This window comes from Phascolarctos cinereus, unplaced genomic scaffold (assembly GCF_003287225.1).
Source record: "Phascolarctos cinereus isolate Bilbo 61053 unplaced genomic scaffold, phaCin_HiC Scaffold_1;HRSCAF=81, whole genome shotgun sequence".
Classification (NCBI taxonomy): Eukaryota; Metazoa; Chordata; class Mammalia; order Diprotodontia; family Phascolarctidae; genus Phascolarctos; species Phascolarctos cinereus.
The window spans coordinates 246760349-246783122 of NW_027555514.1; the positions used below are offsets into that span (position 1 = coordinate 246760349).

The 22774-nt window shown below is 40.2% G+C and overlaps 1 protein-coding gene across 1 annotated transcript in view; it reads right to left on the reverse strand.

The window, feature by feature from the left end:
• Positions 1 to 22598, reverse strand: part of PAWR (pro-apoptotic WT1 regulator) — a 140950-nt gene extending 118352 nt beyond the window's left edge. The window contains exon 1 of the mRNA XM_020993470.2: positions 21882 to 22598. Within this exon, the coding sequence (XP_020849129.1) occupies positions 21882 to 22526 (645 nt within the window). The 5' untranslated portion in view covers positions 22527 to 22598. The remainder of the gene's footprint in view (positions 1 to 21881) is intronic.
• Between the last annotated feature and the right edge of the window lie 176 nt (positions 22599 to 22774).

Consider the following 22774-nt stretch of genomic DNA (forward strand, 5'->3'; position numbering starts at 1 on the left):
CAGGGATACAGGCAAACCCGGTGAAAGCACCTAGGCTTTTCATTATTTATCTTTCTGTTCTGTCATTAGGTGAGAAAAAAAGAAAGAACTACCCAGACCAGAAGGATCTCTTGGAAGTCAAGGCAGTATTCTGGTAATAATCAACAGAATCTTGACTTGGAAAAAGATTAAAAAAAAACTATAAAGCAAGATGTTTCAGCAAATAGGGGTCATAGCACTACCAATCTGTCATGGTACAGATTTTGTTATTTAATAAATATTCATTACTTACACATGCAAATGCCCCCTTCAAATAGTCACCTTGGGAGGCTCCTATCAAGGGACTACCAGTGCCTGAAACATCTACTTTGCAACTGCCTCACTTTTTGAAACTACCAAAAAAAATCACTTGAATTGAAAAGAGAAGTGATTAATCCGGGCAATACCATTTCTGGTCAAAAAATGAGATGTGGTCATATAAAGTAACGAGGCTGTGTTTCTCGTGTGGCTCACCAACTAAGCTTGAAACACATCCCAAAAAAGGAGTTCCAAAAATATCTTGGACAACAGCAACATCATTCAAACAAGGGTTGAGCCACCCAAGGTGACCACTTGGAAAGACAAAACTCATTTGGATGAACCAATTATGTGTGTTCAGTCTTTTGAGTTGTGTCCAACTCTTCATGACCCTTTTGGAGTTTTCTTGCCAAACATACCGGAGTGGTTTGCCATTTCCTCTCCCAACAGCTGAGGAAACTGAGGCAAGCTAAGTGACTTGCCCAGGGTCACACGGCTAGTGCCCTGAGGCCACATTTGACCTCAAGAAGATGAATCTTCCTGCTTCCAAGCTCAGTGCCCCATCCACTTGGCCAAAAAAAATTTTTTTAATGACTTTGTAATCATCACCCCATAAACAGTGACAAGGACTGCATCAGCAATTCTGTTAGTGTAAGGAACTCCCAGATAAGGAATCTCCCACTACCAATGGAGCTCAATTTTTTCTTTCCTTTATAATTTAGAATCTTAGTGCACTGAAGTGCCTTGCCTAGAATCATCCAGACAGCATGTGTCAAAAGCAGGATATGAACTCACAATCTTTCTGGCTTCATTCAAGGCTATACTTGAAACACTTTCCTGTTATTTTCTCTAAAAATTATTAAAGCAATGAATGGACTACACTAGTTCACTTACGGAATATTCCCCTCCTGCAAAGAATTTTAGAAGCTCTGAAAACTTATTTTGTGTCCCAACTGGGAAAATGAAGAAATATCCTGCCTCGACTTATTTTTAGCAACCTTCAATTTTGTTTATGTACACGTGACTCTCAAATTTAATACAAAACGATCATTGAGGGACAACCAAGGGCTTGCATTAACCCCGCCTCTCAATCACATTTTTCCACATAACAGAAGTTATAGTGCCTTTTGAGCATCCTCAATCCTAATGAAAGATTTCCTGTGACGTTATAAAGCGTAGGAAATAATTATCCACCTACACTTTTCCCAGTTAAACAACCTTGGGAAAAAAATATTGCTTATAAACTTTAAAAGTCTTTGAAGAATTTTGTTTTGAACATCATTTTCTTTCCAGATATAAAGCAAGACACTTCAGATAGCATTCACCAAAATAATAATACATCTTTTTTTGGAAGACAGTATTATTCTTACAAGTGAAGGAAATTTAGATATATTTAGGCATATGCTAGTTGGTTGGAGTCCTCTCACATCTACATAAGTATCCTACGTTTCTCAGACACCTCCGATGGGACTTAATCCCAGGAATTAATCCTCCACTAGTTCCTTAATTATGCCAAAAGAAAGTGAAGAAGGACCGTAGAACCCTGGGTGGACCCCCTGTAGCAAACTTATGGAAAAACATGAATGAGTCACACGACAGTCAGGCACAGATGAGCTGATGAGGTCTGCTCACTAGAGAGACCATACAAATGAATGTGATCACAGGGATCACATTCTGCTGGGCAGCAGAAAGCATTCTGCTAGGCAAAGGAAGAATACAATATTCTGAATATTACACAGAGAAGAAATTATAAGTAGTCTCTTACAATATAGGAAATATGATGCAGAAGAACAGCATACACCAGAAACTATAATAATGTAGATGAAAATAACACCAAAAGGCTGTTCAGGTTAACTGTCATGAAGAACCTCAAATCAGGAGAACAGAAACTGACACAGACATCCCTCCTCTTGGTAGAGAGTTAGGGGGTCCACGGATACAGGATGTCACAGATACTGTAAGAAATGGTGGTTTTAGGGGCAGCTAGGTGGCGAAGTGAATAGAACACCCTGAAGTCAGGAGGACCTGAGTTCAAATCCAGCTTCAAACCAGACACAAAACAGTCACTAGCTGTGTGACCCTGGGCTAGTCACTTAACCCCAATTGCCTAAAAACAAAAAAAAAACAAAAAAGAAATGGTGGTTTTGTCCTCTGATTTTACTTACTTCTTTCTTTTGTTATAAGAAGAGGCCATGATGGGAAGTGCGAACATAAAAAGAAGCAACATGTTAAAAACGAAGCGGCCTCATTTAAAAAGAGAAAAACACAACAGAAAAGCATTTGTATTCCACGAGAAAAAAAAATCAACTTACAAGTTTTCAAAGACAGAATCTATCTTTTCCTGAATACTAATTTTTCCTAGACAGATTTTCAACTCCGGTGGATAACTATCAAATGATTTTTTTTTTAATGTTTCAAAATGCTGGACGTCTAATTTCCTAATGTAACAATCAGAAAGTTGGCATATGATATAAACTCACTTTTAACTGGGTCAAATTTTGATGACACAATAAAAGCCTTCATCACAGCAATGAGGTCTGATATCACAACAAAATCTAGAAGTTAATGAACGTGAAACATCTCCATTATTCCTATATAAAGAGGCAAGCGCAACCTGGCTTTAAATTTAGCTGCAATGTCCTAACCAGGTATAACCAAAAGTAGGTATGCCATTCAAGTGCAGGAGCCAGACAGTCATTTCAAACCTACTAAGAAAATGCTTGATGACAATGTTTTGAGAGGGAGGAAAAAAGTCAAAGGACACTTGCTGCAGACAATAAGAATAATTATTATTCTTAGGACAAGCAATCAATGTAAGAGAAGCTGGTTTCATCCCTCCATTCTTCCACCAAGGGCAGTTATATTTACTAGGGAAAGAATACTAGAGACCGGAGGCTTCATTCAGTACAAGTGACTCTACCATTACCTCTCTTTCTTGGGCCTTTGAGGCAGGTTAATTAGTTTCCTTGGGACTCAGTTTACTAATCTATAATCTTTCAGGACCCTTGGCACTCCAAAATTTTCCTAGTCTGATACAATGCCAAAAAGACTGGCTATAAATTCTATATTCCACCTTAAAAAAAAAACCCCACAGACGAAAGTTGCTGAGATTAAAACTCTACTTCTGAATGCAATTTTTTTCCCCCAAAAAAAATGTCAAAGAATTAAAGGCATATTCAACTTTAAGGTCCACCCATTGTGATTATTTTATTCTAAAGGTAATCATGACCAAACTTCCTTTTTCTCCTACTCCCCACCCAACCTACATCTATCAATTCCTTAAAGTAAATTTATTTAATGTTTTGGTTTTTCTTTAATCAGATCCTCCTACTCTCATGTCCAAATCTACTCTCAGGCTAGCTGTGGTTAGAAAAGAGATCAATAATTACAAGACTGGTCAAAATCTAAATTGGGAGTGAATGATGGCAACAGGCAGGTCCTGAAGGACCTTCAAAAAAATGTAGCACCTAATTCCACCCCTCCCCCCCAAAAAAGATGTGGGGGGACAGCAGGGCAGAAGACAAGGAAGATTTTTTGGGAAGAGAATAATCAGCTGGGAAGTGAGGCCTCCTCAGAGACAAAAGCCTCTTTCAGCTCCAACAGCGAGAGTAGTGATGGCACCCCATTCAATGAGAAATAATGGATGAAGCCATTATTTTCATTTCCCGAAAAAGCTCTCTACAACTGTGAAACTAAGCTCAATGGGAAAAATAAGATCAAGTATTGATTAAGCTAACATTATAAGCTAGGCACTGTTCTAGGGACTTGGGCTACAAAAGTTTCTGGCCTCAAGTACCTTACATTCTCCACGGAGAAATAAATACAAAATCCATACAAAACAGAGAGTGCTAATTAGTATAACTATTTCTGAAAGCAATCTGGAATTATGTAAACAAAGTGACTAAAATGTCCATATCCTTTGACCCAAAGATTGCACCACTAGCCTTACACCCCAAGAATACCTATTCATAAGAAAAATCACCACATATGCTAAAATAGTCATAATGGCCCTTTTGGTGATACCAAAGAATTAGAAGCAAGAAGTCCATCAATGTACAGGATGGCTAAACAAACTGTGAAACATACACATAATGGAATATTTCTGGGCTATAAGAAACTACAAACATGATAAATACAAGGAAGCACTGAAAGACTGGCATGATCTGATGCAAAGCAAGCAGAGCAAAGAAAATAACATACATGACTACAAGCAATGTAATGGAAGCAATAACCACAAAACAATCAGAAGTGAATGCTGCAAAATGACAAACAACATGCATTGCTCCTGAGGAGGAGATATGAGAAGATGGCCCCCACCCTTACTTCTTTACAGAGGTGGGAGTTCTATAGGTGTGGTAGTCAGTACATCACTTTCAAAGATTTTTGATATATTGATCAATTTTGCTAGGTTTTTTCTCTCTGCATTCTTTTCTTTAAAAAGATTATTCACTGTATGAGCTGGCTCTCTGGAAAAGGGTGTGAAGAGGAATACTGGCAGAAAATTTAATGAATTGAACAAGGCACCACTAAAATTGTCTTCAAAAAAAAAGTAATGGGGGTGGGGAAGAATTACTAATAACTGGAAAGAACCAGAAAAGGTGTCTTGAAGGAGAAAGCCCTTGAAGGCAGCTTGAGATGCCCAAAGGAAAAAATGAGGAGGGGCAGCATCCCAGAAATGGGAGAAAGGCCACGTTAAGGCACATAATTGGGAAAGGTTACATACAGATGGGGAAGACGCAAATAGGCCACTTTGGCTAAAGTAGGGTATGCAAGGAGAAGCAATGTGAAAACACTGCGGAAAGACAGGTTGGAGGCAAACTGAAGAGTTTTAAATGCTAGAGAGCAATCATATTTGGTCTGAGAGGGTAACTATGAAGCTTCTTAAGCAAGATAAAGACATGGTCAGCCTTGGGCTTTAGAAGTATCACTGTGGGGACAGCTAGGTTGGCACAGTATATGAAGCACCGGCCCTGGATTCAGGAGGACCTGAGTTCAAATCCGACCTTAGACACATAACGCTAGCTGTGTGTCTCTGGGCAAGTCACTTAACTCCAATTGCCTTTAAAAAAAAAAAGTATCACTGTGGCAGCTCTGAGGAGGAGGGATTGCAGAAGGAAGTCTGACCAAGGAAGAACTGGGAGGGTACCATAATAGGCAGGGCCAGAGGTGATATGAACCTGAACAAAAGTGGTCATGTTGGGGGTGGGGAAAAGGAGGTAGATGCAAAAGAGACTGTACTTGGCGATAGAATCTACAAGCCTGGGCAATTGATTGGATATAGGAGGGTGGAGAAGGGGTGGAGGAAGAGTCAGGAGACCAGATGACTCCTTGTTTACAAACTTGGGTGACTAAGAAGAATCACTGTGCTCTTGAAAGAAACAGAGAAGTCAGGAGGTGGTTGTATCTAGGAGAGCAGATGAGTTTGGGTCTGGGACACGCTGTTTCTGACATGCCCATGGGAAATCTAGGTAGAAGATAGAGTCTCTGAGCTATGCCCTGCCCCCGCTTTCCACAACAATCATTTTCTATTTACTTTGTAACTGCTCAGAATTTACTCAATTGCATAAATGTCCTATCCCCTCAACAGAAATAAAAACTTAAGGGCAGGAAATTATTTTCTCTCTTTGTCTCCCAAGGATCTAGCTCAGTCCCTTACCCATAATAAATGTTTAATAAAATGCTTTATGAAACAAATTTTTGCATTTTTATTCATTTCAACGGTGCCTGGACAATACAAACAGTCCCCTGACAGCCCCAATAAAGGCAGGGCCTCTAGTGGGTGAGTTACCTCTTTTATGGAAGATTTATGGAAGACACTGAGCATTGGCCTGGATAAGAAGAGGAGGGTATGTCATCTACATTAGCAGGACAAAAAGAAAAACCAATGTAACTGCAGATTGGACTTAAGGTACCAAATGCAGGTTTAGAGGTTACAAAACCTCCCTGATATCTCATTTAGGGTCACAGCATAAAAAAGTCAAGTATAATTCTTCATTATAAGGGATGGCTCTCTCGGAGGAGGAAGGGGAATAATAAAAGAGGAAATCTTGGTGACGTAAAACAAAAAATTATCAAAAATCTATTTTAAAAAACAGAACATCTTTGGCAGATTCATCTAGTCTCAGCTATTTACAATATTCATTTCTCAGGATAAGCCTTCATCCCTCATACAAATAACAGAAACCAACTTCATGAAATCCAAACTAAGGAATGCATGAAGTCAGAAATTGCCTGAAGGAATCAGCTCTCTCTGAAGCGGCAGCGCTGAATTTCCCTCATCAATAACGGATCCTTTGGCAGCTGCCAAATGAAGCGTTCATCTTATCCAACTGAATGTTTGTTGTTTACTAGAAATGGTTAAGGTACCTTTCTGCGACCCTAATTTTTGGTTACTGCATATGTGTCAGGGATTAACAATACTCAGTACCTTCAAGCCAAATTAATTTATTCTAACATGGAATAAAAATAAAACTGATAGAAAGATATCAGTTCCGACTTGAGCGCATGAGTCAGGGAAGGCTGCTGATAGAGACAATGTAGTCCATAGGATCAGATATCTGAAGATCAGATCTTAGAGTTGGAAGAAGGTATCTGACAGGCTAGCTTATCTGACTCCCTGGTTTTACAGATGAGGACACACAGAGATGTTAAATGGCTTGCCCACGATCACATGGCCAGCAATTGTCAGGGGCAGGATTTTAACACAAGTCTAGACACTACACTAGTGGGTCTCAAATTTTTTGGTCTCAGAACTTTATACTCTTAAAAGTGAGGACCCCCAAAGAGCTTTTATTTATGGTTTATAACTATCGATATTTACTTTATCAAAAATTAAAATGTCTTGGGTATTATTATAAAAATAGCTTTGACCTCAAAGACCCCCGCAAAGGTCTCAGGGATCCCCAGAGGTAGCCAGATGACACTCTGATAATCCTCGATCAGCCGAAAACAAACTGAAGCCAGCCCAGTTGTGTTATTCCCTAGGTAACCTTGGCCAAAACCCAAGTCTCTGGGTCTCGGTTCTCCCATTTATAAAATGAAGGTTGGGGCAAACTACCTGAACTCTACAGTGTCTAAATTCTATAATCCTGCGATGCTGGTCCCTCGCTAGTACACAGACATTAGAAGAACAAACCAAACTGGGCTCATTTTTCAATAGCAACTTCGGAAAAAGACATTAAAAGGAGACAGTGTGCCTTAGTTATAAAGATCTGTCAGGGCTCCGTGAGTTACATGTAAATTAATTATCAGGTGATGGTCAGCATAAATGAAGGCTCCCTGATGCACCTGTATAGAATTGCTGTCGCTTGGTGGTGTTAATCATCCAGGTGTGTGCACCATCAGCCACAGAGTGGAAAGGATATAATTCCAACCCCCTTTGGATGATAAATAATCAAAAGGGGTTACTGGCAGTCACCAAGGTTATTATTGTAACAAAGCAAATACTTAGGCAATCAACCAATATTGGGGTCTACACTTGTCTACATATGTGTAAATTACAAATAAATAAATATATATGTATATATATACACATATACCCATGGCATATTGAGAACTCTTTGATAAGCTAAGTAAACAAATAAGAAAATAGTAGAAGCAGATAGCAAGGTCCTTGTGAGCAGCAATTGCTTTATTCCACCTATTTCTACTGTTGTTCTCATATGTATAATAAGGAAGCTAGAGGTTCCTTCTGTCTCCAGATCTGTGAACCCTATGATCCTGTGAACTTTCTGAGCCTCAGTTTCCTCATCTGTAAAATGAGGGAGTTAGGTTTCTAAGGTCCCTTCTAGCTTTAGAACTACGACCTTTAACATATTATGACATTTCTGAGCCTCAATTTCATGTGTCTGCAAGTCAAGGGGGTAGGATTAGATATCTCCTGAGCCCCCTTACATCTGGAGATCTAGGAACCTTGGCAGCTAGACGTCAATGGAAAAAGAATACTGGACCTGTACTGCAAGACCAAGCTGAAACCCACCCTCAGACAGTTAACAACTGTGGCACTCTAGGCAAGTACTTAACAACTGTCTGTCTCAGTTTTCTGATCTGTAAAATTGGAAGGATGATAACAGCACCTACTTCAAAGGATTATAAATGAAGATAAAATGAGATAGTACAGAAGGGCACACTAAAACTGTACATGCACAAAATGCCTTTGCAAACCTCAGAGCTAAACAGATGTTAGCTAGTGGTGTTACTACCTTATGATGATAAGTACTGAGAATCTATCCTGTTCTCAGCACTGTAAGGGACAGACAGGGAAGTAGGACCCTTGTTCCTGCCCCACAAGGGCTGAATCTAACTGGGGCCACGGTCCAGCATGCAATCAACCACTAGGAAGCAATAAAAGACAGTGTGTGATTAATTGTTTATACTGCCCCTGAAAGATGGTACAAAGTTTAAGGGCCCGCCTGCTGGCTGAGTTTTAAGGCAAAACCACTTCTTGGAGGAGGGTGGGACTGCAGAAGGAAACTATGAATCCAAGTTCAGATTCAAATACTGGATGTGTTTTTTTTTTTAAATCAGTTTGCCAGTTCCTGCAAGCTAAGCAAATTAATGAGAGACTAATTTTTAAAACAGAATGTGCTTATTAATTTAAAATGGGAGAAAGAATTGGCCTGAGAACCAGTCTCACAGGGCCGATTATCAGTGCAGGACGCTGCCTCATGGTGGATAAAGTCTGCTCAGGAGACCAAAATATCAAAATAAGAAGATTTCCTAGTAAGCTTAGAATTAGAACAAAGGGAATTGGATGTCCTCAAGGGATATTTCCATTAAGCTCTAGTAGATTAATGAATTAATTTCTGTACTCTAGAAGTTTCTGTCTGAAAAAACTGATTTTTAATTGTTGAAAAATCATACCGTATATCTCTCTCTCTTCTCTCCTGGACAGTACTAGGAAAACACTGGCTAATTCTAAACTTTCAACTCCTCTGTTTTGAAAGTATTTTTTTTTAACCAGTGGTAAAACATCTATCATTCTACTTTCCCTTAACAAACGTGTAACAATTTCCAATATAGTACATAAATAAACTTAGATTATATATTAATATTCCTAGCTCTTGGCTTCTGGATATATTTTGGTCACATCAGGACCATTACAAATTTTCTTTCTGTAACTGCTGCCTAATCTTATCTCCTATTTTTTGAGGAAAATGAGACCCAGAAAGCTAAAGGTCTCATAAGTAATAATAAAAATAACTAACATTTATCTAGCATTTTAAGGTTTGCAAAGTGTTCTACAAATACTATCTCTTTTTATCTTCACAATAACCATTTTTACAGATGAGGAAACTGAGGGAGATATTGGTTAAGTGACTCGCCCAGGGTCACACAGCTAATGTCTGAGGCAGGATTCAAACTCAGGTCTTCCTGACTCTGGGTCCAACGTTTTATCTACTGTACCATCTAACTTTGTAGTAACTATCAGTGAAAAGATACTCCTTTCATTTTACAAGTAACAATGAGTGAGACCCAAAGAGGTTAGATTATTTGCCCAAGATCACGTGGGCAGTGAAACAGAGGATTCAGGCTCAGGTAACCATTCCACAGCTGATGCCTCTGCTCACAGATCATGCTTGTGTTGATTAATAAATCAACTAATCTGCTGATTATCTCAGAGAGAATTCAGTTGCCAGACAGTGTTAATTCTAAGCCTCCAACGATCAGCAAGGATTGGGTAATTCACTCCTTAACTTTACGTGTTCCCCATTTAATATCAACATATCAATAAACTATACAATGGGTCAAGATTTGTGAAGTGACCAGTCCGACTGATGCAAAAAGGTGAAAGTTTTTAACAATTTGCAAGATCAGAAGAATTGAGGGAAAACTGATGACTAAATTTTGCATCCAATTTGTGAGAACTTAGAAGAGGAAATGTGGTGTAATGAATAAAAGAATGGCCTTGGAGTTAGGAAGACCTTAATTCAAGCATCCCCCTTAAAAGTCACAGCCTCTCAATCACCCAGGCAAATGTCTAGTACTGTAAGTCATAGACAAGCAGCCAGTTTTCTTTTAGGATTAAAAAGAAAAAAAAACATTTACTTATAAACTTTTCTTTAAAGAATATTTATTAAAGCAATAGACAGCTGAATATTTGCCTCTCTTTTTGGTCAGATGACATTTATAGAGTAATCATTGCATGTGGAGTTGTAGTAGCTACTCTAGAAGACAGTGAGGAAACAGATACTTACCATGTCATTGGGGAAACCTCCAATACACACAGGATTCTGGGAGTAAGAAGACACAATGGCTATTCCTGCTTCTGTATATTATGTGACCTTCATGGGTTTTTTTCCCCTCATCTATAAAATATGGACTAAATCTTTAAGGAACTCTTCTAAAACAATTCAATATTAAAATTGTCGATTTCTGTGATTCTAACATGGATGTGTTTCTCATATCTAGCATTTCCCTTCTAGACTTATCTCACATCTGATCTATTGGTCATCTAAGATCTCTCCTCACTATGTACTCCATCCTACTCACTGCATCTGATTAACATTCAAAAGACTCTGTAAAGATCACCTGCCATTGCCCCCAAAACTTGACATGACTCTCCAGGACCCACAGTATAAAACTGAAAACTACTTGGCTTGGCATTCCAAGCCTTTAACCTATCTGTTCCAATTTTTCTCCCACTGCTCCCTTAAAGGGACTTTCGGCTTCTACCTGGTCGACTCAATTTATCACTGATCCATCTTTGTATGTGCTTTACTTACATCCTATACCATTTCCTCTCCTCTTCTCTCAGTTTAGACAAATCCTGTCTCTTCAGAGATTTCACAGGGCTTTAGTCCCTTCATTTAGTCCAGGAGGGCCATTTTGCAGATTCAGAAACTGAGAAATTGAGAAACTCCAGGAAGGCTTCTTTTCATCCATCAAAGGAGAATGACTAAGTTAGGATACTGAAGTTCCTAGGCACCATTTGTAACAAAATAATCCAGCATGTAAATAACTACATAAACTGGCATGACATAGCAGTCAGAAAGCCTGGATTCGAAATCTGCCTGTGCTACTTAACTGACTTACTACTTGTGAGACCTGAGAAGTCTTGGACTTCATTTTCCTCAAGGTATTGTATCAAATGTTCTCCAAAACTCTTTCTGGCTCTACTTCTACAATGCAAAAGAGGTTCAGACCCTGGCTCCATCTGGGTCTTCAAAGTGCATCCTTTATGAAGAGTCTATAGAGTAGGTGATTCAGCTATTGTACTACTACATACTCAAATATCAAGTTCTACACTGTCATCAGGACATAAAATTGAAGAAAATTATCAAAGCAGTATCAAGCAACAACTTAAAAATGAGACACAGTTCAATTGTTACTAATTATAAACAAAAGATAGGGTGGTCCATAAACTTATCTATACTTGGGAACTTCAAAAGACTACCTTGGAATACTTTGAGTCACCAAGTTTCTAGTCTTTCTAAACCTCTGCTTTTGCTTAATTGTTTTACTTTGTTACAAGGCAGAGAGGTAGGGAAGGAATTTCAGCAATAGATCCAGAAATGATTATGATCTAAAAACATAAGGGGATCAATAAAAAAAGTCTGTTGATTTTTTTTTTAAGTAAGGCCCTCAAAGACACTTGCTGAATGCCTACAAAAATGTGCAGTCTCTTTTTTTTTTTTTCCATTTTTTGCCTTTTGGTAAGGCCATAGGAGTTAAATGACTTGCCCAGGGTCACACAGCTAGCAAGTTTTAACTGTCTGAGGCTGGATTTGAACTCAGGTCCTCCTGACTCCAAAGCCAGAGCTCTATTCACTGTGCCACCTAGCTGCCCCTCAGAATGTGTAGTCTTACTGGTTCTCCTGTTAGATGCTTATGATTCTCTCCACTCAGGTGAGAGGACCAAAATAATTACGAGCAGCCTTAGGAGGAAGCCTGAAAAGGCAAAGGAAAATAAATGGCCATTACCTATAGCAGAATGGTTTAATGGCTGAAGACATGATCCATAAGGTCAGAGAATGAATTCTTTTTCTCGGCTGTCCTGAAAGCCACATAAAGGAACTAACGTCCACTTGTGCATTCATCAACGTGATGGTGTCTTTCCTGGTATCTACTACCAGCCAGACATAAGAGCTTAAACATTCACCAAGATGAACAGAGGTCATATATTGCAGTTCTGAACAGTACAATATGCTGGAACGATTTAAGAATTTATATCAGAAGTTCAAGAATGGATGGGAGTGTTGGGGGAGGGAAGGTTACTTTCTAATAAGTGTTTTCCTCATTTAAAGTGCCTTCAAATTGTTACTAGTACAAGGTCCAGATAGCTAGCACAAACCAAGCTCCTGAAGGACAAAAACTGTTTTGGTTAAATTCTTTTAATACCTCTAGTACCATGCCATTTGCACACAGTAGGAGCTTAATAAACGCTCAATGAATTGAAATTTAAATGCTAGCTTTCCTAAAGGTAGCATTTCCTAAAATTTAAGCTATACAAAAGAGGAATGCTCAGAAAATCATGGGTTCCTACATGCTGAAGGGGCTCAAGCAAAAGAAAGAAGTAAACAAGCATTTATTAAGTGCCTACTATGTGTCAGCACTGTGTTAAGTGCTTTACAAATACCTCATTTGCTGCTAATAAGAACCATGGAAGGTAGGCATTACTATTATCCCCATTTCACAGCTAAAGAAACTGAGGTAGAAAGAGCTTAAGTGACTAGTGTCTGAGACCACATCTGAACTCAGGTCTGCCTAATTTCAGACCCAGTGCTCTATCCACCGAGCCACCTCACTGCGACCAGGTTGGAAGATCACTTGTCCGGTTTGTTATAGTTAGAATTTTGGTGAAGGTATTACCTGGCCTGAAAGTCACGTCCCCTCCACGTCTGAAATTCCATTATTCCGTCCTTAAGAAAGAGTTCATGGAATCATAGATTTAAAGCTAGAAGTCCATCTAGTCCAACCCATTTTACAGATGATGAAACCAAGGGGCAGCTAGGTGATGCAGTGGATAGAGCACCGGCCCTGAAGTCAGGAGGACCTGAGTTCAAATCCAGCCTCGGACCAAACACTTGTCACTTACTAGCTGTGTGACCCTGGGCTAGTCACTTACCCCCAATTGCCTAAAAACAAAAAAACAAAAAAACCAAAAACAGATGACGAAACCACTTCCAGTTAAATGACAAGGCCAGAGTCATACAGAATGACAGGTCCTTTGACTCCAAAGCCTAGGCTTTTTCTAAAGATCATCTTATCAACATTATAATTGTTATTCTAATGAAAATAAATACTTAAGATACACCAGCAAAGCAGTCTTAAGACCACAGGAAGACCCATCAATGGGTTGGGTTTTTTTCCCCTTTCAGTATATTTAAGTATTACTAGCTTCCCCTTTGAAATAAGGTCATTCGGGTCTTTGGTGTGTTTGTTTTTCCTCTCAAGAAAACAAACTAGTAAATCATTTAAGTGCTCTTGTAAAAATATGCAAAACGGTCTGTGTTTAGAGGAATGGTAGCTATGAAGATGGGGCATGAAGGTCAGGAAAATGACCCCTATGAGTCTAATACTGAAAACAACAATGGGGCTGGGGAGGGAAAGGAACGGGTGAAGATGGGAATACAATTACATAACTGCTTTGTCACTTCAAGGGTCCTTACAGAACACCTGGCCAGTCAAAACTGTAAACAGCAGGTAAGAAGTTTGCTTATATACTCCTCTCTCCTCTGAAAAGGAGACTGTCATAAAGAATACCTTGGCAAGACACTCAAGGAAGGCTTCTTTTCATCCATCAAAGGAGAATGACTAAGTTAGGATGCTGAAGTTCCTAGGCACCATAGGTAAAAAACAACCTGGCACATGTAAATAGCTATTTACAAACTGCCTGCCTCAACCACAGATTCTAACATTGCCAATTAAATATGGCATATATGGTTCACATTTATGATAAACAAAAAGTGAGGAGACTGACATGGAGGAAGAAAAATCTCCAATTCTCATTTTTACCAATAATACCAAACTGCTTTCCTCCAAAATATCCTTTCACAAGGAACATGAATGTTTCATCTCCACTTCCTGGCCCACCTGGAGCCCACTGCTAATAAGCAGCATAATACCTCCAAAGAGGAGGTAAAGAAAGTATTCAGAGTACGATTATCCATTAAAGGAATGGAATCTATCTGATCAAGAACGGCTATGCCTCAGATGCCTGATCCAATCCACACTTTTTTATCTTCTTAATTCCACTAAAGTTGGAGCAGCAAGTTTAACCGTCTATTACCAGGAAGATAACCTTTGTACTCTTGGCACTCCGTACACTTTTTTATGTCATCTATATATACTTTTATGACACTAAGGATTAACGCAATCCATCGAAAACGAATCCATAACATCAAAAGAAAAAACTGAGAGCCCTTGAGATGGGTTTCACGCTTCTAACGCAGTAATGTTAGTGTGTGTAGCCTAACTATCCTTTTCACAGGTCCAATTTTCTCCAGCTCTGAGTCATTAATAGTTTCTCTCCTGACTCATCACACAGAAAGGTAGACAGTCTGGAAAATAATGGCCCTTCCAAAAGGTGCTGTGGGTGTTTTTTTTTAAAGCTATTTGGATTTATAGGACCTACTAAGTACTGATGCTACAACTGCTTAAGAAATATCAACTGAATTATTACCATCTCTAAGTACTTTTGGGCAACTAAGTAAATAGCACAATAAATAAGAGTGCCATGCCTGAAGTCAGGAAGATTCATCTTCCTGAGTTCAAATTTGGCCTCAAGACACTTACTAGCTGCTTGGCCCTGGGCAAGTCACTTACCTCTGTTTTCCTCAGTTTCCTCAACTGTTAAATAAGCTAGAGAAGGAAATAGCAAATTACTCCAGTATCTTTGCCAAGAAAACCCTAAAAGGGGATCATGAAGAGTCGAGGTGACAGCTATAAAGCTGATCATAACACAAATGAAAAGCAATACGCTTTTACAATATTTATTTAGCAATTCAAGTAAAAATAAATCTATTTCAAGTAAAAATAAATCTATTACATGTTAATATAAATAACATTTTTATGAAAAAATAACTAAATTTTCCAAAACAAAAAAATTGGTGGAAAAAAGTGGCCTTGTTTTATACATTTTGGCTAATCTCTTTAATGTCTGGCTTTGGATTCTCATCGCTTCTCCAATCAATTGCAATGTGTTGTTTTGGGTGAAGTATATGAAGAAAATCTGGACTCACACAGATCTGTAGTTGGAAAAGGGAGTATTTTAATAGGCAAATAACATCTTAGTATTATTATGAAAATAGCTTTGTCCTTGAAGACCCCATGAAAGGGTCGTGGGGACTCCTCCGGGGGTTCAAGGACCATACTTTGAAAACTGACAATAAACGTTTCCCTCACTCCCAAGGGAGGAAAATCCCTTTATCAATGAAGGTGGGCACCTTCTCTACAATTATAATCTTAGAGTGTTGTTTGGCACCCTGATAATCAATCGCCTTACCCAGGTGCCATACAGTAAGTATATGTGAGGACTCAACCCACCAAGCCAAGCTGTCTGGATTTGATTTAGTCTTTAGTCTAATTTATTAATTACTGCTCGATTCTATAACTTCACTGTTCTTTTTTCTCATTCAGCTATTTACAACCAATAAACAAGAATTTATTAGACAACTACAGCACACCAGGCACTGTGATAGGCCCTGGGAGTACAAAGAATGTACTATATATACTAAGTAAAAAGAACAGTACTACGTACAAAGAATGACACTATCCCTGCTCACCAAAAAGCTTACATTCTAATGATGGAAAAATACAAGTGTATATAAAAATATGTACATAAAAATCATCACATTACTTTCCTTCTCAAGGGGGGTTGAGAAGGATCAGGAGAGAGGGAGAGAATTTGGAAATCAAACTTTTAAAAAAATTAAATGTTAACAATTTTTAAAATGTAATTAGTAAATATTTAACAAAATTAATATACTTAGAGCAAAAAATAAAACCATATACATAAATACTGAATTAATAAATACAAATAGACTAGGAAGTTTGTGAAGGAGGGTACTAACAGCTATGGGGACGGGGGGTGTCAAGAAAGGCTTCATGCAGAAGATAACCCCCAAGCTACATCATAAAGAGAGAGATTCTATGAGGCAGAGGTTAAGGCAGGAGTACATTCCAGACATGGGGAGGAGGGGGCTGGCTAGTACAAAGGCACAGAAACAGAATGCAAAAATGTCCTGTGCAAAAAAAAGGAAAAAGGCCAGGATGTTGGTCACATCACGGAGTGAGAGAGGGGGAGTAATGTCTAATGAGGCTGGAAGGATAAGTTGGGGCCAGCCTGGAAAGAGCTTTAAAAGCTAAACACAAGAGTTTATATTTTATTTAGGCGACAGTAGGAAGCCACTGGAATTGGCTTAGGAGGGGAGACAAATGGCAAGATCCCTGCTTAAGGAAAATTATTTTGGCAGTAGAATGTAAACTGGACCAGAGTAGTGGAAGACTAGAGATCAGAACAATTAGGAAAGCCTTAGAAGAATCAGGGTTAAAGTGATGAAGGCCTGACGTGTGTGTGTGTGTGTGTGTGTGTGTGTGTGTGTGTGTGTATGTGTGTGCGCGCGCGCACGCGCATGCACGAGCGCTGGGGAAGAGGTTGACTGAGAGTTGTGATGGTAGAAATAACAAGATTTGGCATGACTGGCTATGTGGGGAGAATTCCATTTTAAACATTAGAATTTAAGATATTTGTCGGCCATGCTGTTTGAAATAACCAGAAGGCAACTGAGACTGGAGTGAGACAGGCGCTCTGGGAAGAAACTGGAGCTGGATATACAGATTTAGATCTAGGAATCATCTAGATAGAGATAGCCGTTGGAGAGCCACTGAGGTTACAGAAAGAACACTAAGAAGAAGGCCCAAGACCTGGGGAACCCCTACAATTAGGGAGTATGACAGGGAAGGAACAGTCAGAGAAGGAGGAAATGAAGCAGGAAGAGGAGAGTGTCACCAAAACCTAGAGAGGAGACTACATCTAGGACGAGGTCATCAGTAATGTCAAATGAAGCTGAAAGGTGGAGGACTGAGAAGCTTTGACAAATAAGAGATCATGGGAGAGGAAATGGACATGGTTGAGTTTGGACGGCTTTTTCCAAGGTGTTTGGCTGAAACAGAGCTGAAGAGATACAGAATGACGGGTTGAGGGGATGACAGGGTCTAGTGAAGGTTTTTTTAAGGGTGGGGAAGGTGGGCATGTTTGAAGACACTCTGAAGGAACCAGCTGGAGAGACTGAAGTTTCCAGGTATAGGAGGTGGACATAGGATGCAATCTGTCCCTAAAGATGGGAGGGGATGGGATCAAGTAGGCATTAATGAGAAAGGAAAACCTTTTTGTTAAACTGGTGGATAAGAAAAAAGAGGAGTTGATTTTAAGGTATTTTGAGATAAGAATAGCGGAAGAAAGAGCTCACATCAAATGCCTTTTTCTTTTTTTCCAATTAAAGTAAGAGGCAAGGGTTCTTAGATGAGAGAGGTATGGGGGCTTGAGGAGAGAAGAGAATGTCTGCAATAGCTTGTGGACAGTGAAATACAAATCTCTCTTAATATATCAATACTCCAAAGATCACTTCTGATCAAAACCTTAAGAGAGTCATAAAGAGGAAGTTTAGAAGTGAAAAACATACCAGGATACCAAAGAAGTCTTATCTCCTATCTCTTCACACCTATGAGGTGGACTTTTCTTCCCTACAAGTACCCTGATAGTCCAGAAAACTGGGTTCTGGTTCTGTTCTACCACTATCAACGTAACACTGGTCAAGTCAGTCAACCTCTTTGGAATTCAGCACCCTCATCTATAAAATGAGGGAGTTAAACTCAGATCACCTCTAAAGCTGACTTAAAACTCTAAGGACCAAAGTCCTAGAACACTCAGTCTGTAAACATAATTACAAAAAGAAATAATGTTACAGGTTACATAATTAAACCAAGGACCAGTTCAAATAGCAACTTCGCTGCTTATTATCAGTGACACCAGGCAAATTGTACCCCCTCCTCAACTTCTCTGGCCCTCAGTTTACTAATCTGCAAAATGAAGGAGTTGGGCCTCTTTCCCTTTTAAAACTAAGATCCCATCAACTTGTCTTTCTCCTCTTCAGATGTCTTATATGGCAACAGCTGTATTTCAAATAGTTACTAAGCAATTTGCTTTTTTATCTTTTTTTTCTTTCAAACATAAAAAGGTCTTCTTCCATAAATCCTTCACAGCTCAATACAATCTCTCCCACCTCATAGTTCAACAGCATATAATGTTTCTACCACTCATTTGGCAAAAAGTTATGTAGCACAGTGTGGTACCTCTTTGTATTATTATCTAGTACCTCCCTCAAACTGGAAAGTTAGGACCCTGGAGAGTCCACAGTTCTTTACAGTTCTCCTATCACCTAAATCACTTAAGTTTCCAAAACTTTGCACAGTGTGGGGAAAGAGAGGGAGTGATTAAAGAATGATTTAATAAGGAAGCATTAAAAAACAGCTCAGTATTATAATGGGTAAGTGGGAGGAAGAGAGAGATCCAGAAGATATTTAGACGATCTCTCGAAAGAAAGAAAAAGAAAAGGAAAGAAAGAAAAGAAAGAAAAGAAGGAAGGAAGAAAGAGAGAGAGAGAGAGAGAGAGAGAGAGAAAGAAAGAAAGAAAGAAAGAAAGAAAGAAAGAAAGAAAGAAAGAAAGAAAGAAAGAAAGAAAGAAAGATCTGGTTATTCTCTTTTGGAGAAGTGGGAAGAGGCTAGATCTGTGATTTCATTGGTATATGCAACTCCCAGTAAGGAAATTCTTTCTATCAAAGCACAGCAGCTTTGAAAATCAGTCTTAGAGTTGCCTGAGGGTACTGAGAGTGACTTTGGTCACAAAACCAGTATGTGTCACAGCCAGAACATGGACCCAAGTCTTCTTAACTCTTCCAGCAATTCTGTTGTCCACGCCATAATGCCTCCTCCAGGATACCTCCCTACATACATACACACATACACATATATTAACATACATACACTCAAGAGCACACCTGATTCACAAATACGTTGGAAGATGATCAATTATAACATTATCAAAAATCAAATGAACAACCAGAAAAAAGTTACAGACCTCTGTCCTAATCACCAGGTAATATTGCTTTCCAGTTCATCAATTTACCATGTTTTTCCCAAAATAAATATCTGCTCAATTAACTATCTTCACTTGCCTACAACCTTACAGTTATAGTCAAATATCTTTGCAGATATTTGATGGCAGAAGGAATTTCTCCGAGCAGACAGTAGAAGTTGTCATAATAAATGTGTCACCAAACAGGCTGATTTTATCAACTATTCATGAGAAGTTGGCCTTAGCCTGACATGTAACTAAGTCTATTTTAGAATCTTAACATCAAAATTTTCAGATTTATGAAGCTTCAACTTGAAAGTCAAGATGTAAGGCATAGGTATTTTAGCACCTAACCAACAAAACTCAAGAAACTCTTTACATGTCCAACAGAATCCTCATTACTAAAACCTAACAAGGCAGACTTCTCTAACATAGAAATGGAACACACCTTCCAAGGGCAACAACCCAATTCTATCCAAACTCCTCACCTGAAAAGTTTCTATTTTATCTGGTTCCTTTTTCTGACCTCTCAGTGATTTAACAGGAAAAAAAAAGTTATCTCTAAAAAGCAAACCACTACAAATCCTGGGAGTCCAAGTCCTGAGCCTGCTAATAATTAGGCACCGTCAAAAAAAACCAAAACAACATTACAGTGTTGTAGCTGTTGGGCCATACTATATGTAAAAGACAGGGCCCATGGTTACCACAGAAAGAAGGCAGCCTTCAATTCCTTACTCAATAAAACAGGATCAAATTCCACAGACAAAAATGGTACCCTGGTTTGTTTGTTTTTAGAGGAAGATTAAATTTGGGAGTTAGCAACACCCAAACAGAAAACATTCCACAGTATTTAGACTCAATTGTACTTGGAGTCATCTACATTCCCAGCACTACATTCTCCAGCTAAGGGCATGGGTATTAACAAAAGATGTTTCTCAAGATCTCACGTGATAACACCCTATTTATTTCCCCCACTAAACATTGCTCTTCATATAAAGAGAATGGTGCTTGAGGGAATTATTTCAGAAGAAATAAGTACCAAAAAAAAAATGTTAATATCAGCCAAGATACAGTAGTTTGGCTCAACTCTTTCAGAAAGATGAAAAGTGAGAAATGTTTGAAAGTGAAGCAGGCCATTTTCATTTGAATCAACTCTCTTTTTTAAAAATAAAGTTGAGGAATGTAGTTTTCCTCAAGCCTTTTGTCTTCAGTTTCCCAACAATCTTTATATTTTTAACTAAAAAAAAAAACCCTAGAAATTTGATTACCATTCTTATGAATTCCTTTTAAAGTAATTTAATGAATACCAGATCTTTTTGTGCAAGTAGCAAACCACAGAGGACAGTTTTGTTGACTGATAAAAAATATCTTTCTCCCTCTTAAACACACAGAGAACTGCTGCATTTTTCTACTTCAGGAATTCCTATGAGATTCAAAACTGGAGTCCACTCAAACCTACACCTTCACTTACCACAAATGGTATGAACGAAGTGCAATTTTAAAAAAAGCACTAAATACTTAACATAGCTGTATAATGAATTATCAAAGTAAGTGAACAAAATACCGAAATGGGCTGCAGGAGTAAAAACAATGGAAAATATGATCAAAGAGATAACGACAGAATTGATGAAGTAAGATGGGTGAATTTAATATCCAAAAAGTTTAAATTCACCCCTCTGGTCCCAAAAAGGACCAAGGATAGAGGACGGTGACCGACACCAGATCAAACTTTTTCTCTCACTTCTCCAATGGGAAGGTGCCTGATGCTTCCCGTGAGTCTGAGTTGTCCCTGAAAATTATTTGGGAAGAAAACAAAACACAACCTCCAAATACTTGCCCTGAATTCACCATTTAGATTTTCCGGGTGGCCAATCACACTTTTCTAATTATTGTATTTTTAAAAACGCACCTTCTTAGTTAACAAAATCTGAGTGCTGCAGTTCATTCATTTTTTAAACATTTTATTTTTTAAAAAAAGGGATGGGGGTAATGTGTGTGTGTGAACCAACTCTGAGAAGACACATCTATAGGTATGTAAAAGATGGGGCAGTTAAACCACCCCAACCTCGGACTTCAAAGCAAAATGACTGTCTTCAATTCTACTAAGTCACAGATTTGCTTACAGATGGCCGTAGACAGTGAATGGGGAAGAGGCTAAAAAAAAAATGCAAACAAAACTTCAAAAACTCTTCACTGTAGCAAGCAAAACTGGCAAGCTAAAGTAGGGAAAAGAGGTTTGGTTTCTAGCAGTGTGTAGGAAAGCTCCTGGGTCGGACAGATTATCTTGTGAATGCCCCCAAACACGTGTTTCAAAGTTTCTGCAAATTCAAAAGTATTCAAAGAAGCCATGTAGTCCCGGGTGAAGCCCCCACCTCCCCCCCAATCACTGGATCCTCGCCCACGAAGGTGGAGAGGAGGGAAGGCGGAGGACTGCCGGACAAAACTTTGAGCTCGGGAGCTCCCGAGGGAGGGAGGGATCCCGCGGAAAGCTGCGGAAGCCCCGGACGCTTCCTCCTCACCCCAGCTCACCTCGGCTGCGGGAATATTCACGACTCCCGTGGATCGCCTCTTCTCCCGCAGCTTCCTCTTCTCGATCTGCCCCTTGCCTTTCCTGGCACTGGGGCCCGAGCTCTTCCCTTTCTCTTTGGCACTGTCCTGCTCCACCCTGTCGCCCAAGGGGGGCTGCACCCCGGCGTCGGGGCCGGCTCGGCTCCCCGCGGGGGGGCCGTGGGACGAGGCGCCCGCAGCCGCAGCTAGCCCGGCGGCGGAGGTGCTGGGGAGCTCCTCCTCGGCTCTGCGGGGGTCAGGGGGGGCTCGGGCCGCTGCCGAGCCCGAGGCGGAGGGAAGCGTGTAATTGACGCCCCCGGGGGCGGGGGCAGCAGGTGCCGGCGCGCTCGGGGGGACGTTATTGTTGAGCTCGTTGGCCAGGGGGGCAGGCGAGGCGGAGGAGGGGGGAGCCCCCAGCGCTCCGGCCAGAAGCTTGCCGACCCCGTCACTAGCCACCCCTCCGCCTCCCACCACGCTCGCGGGGACCGCAATCAGGCCCTGGGGGCTTTGCTTGGCTCGCATCTTCTCCCTCTTCGCCTTCCATTCCTCCAGGAAGTCGGTGGTGGTGGTGGTGCCGGTGCCGCCGCCGCCGCCTCCGCCGCCGGTCCGGTAGCCACCAGTCGCCATATTCCCAGAGGGGACGGGTGAGCCCCTCTCCCCCCAGAGCCCACCCCCAGTCCCGGTACTGCACCTCCTCCTCCTCCTCCTCCTTCCAGCCCCAGCAGCGGCACTCCCCTCCTTCCCGCGGCAGAGGCTCAGAGGGCCAACCAGGTCCGGGGAGAACTAGAGGGGACGACCCCCGGGCGGGGGCGACCGCGCCACTCCCCCTGCAGGAAGAAACACAAAAGGGGAGGGGGCGAGAAGGGGGGCAAGAG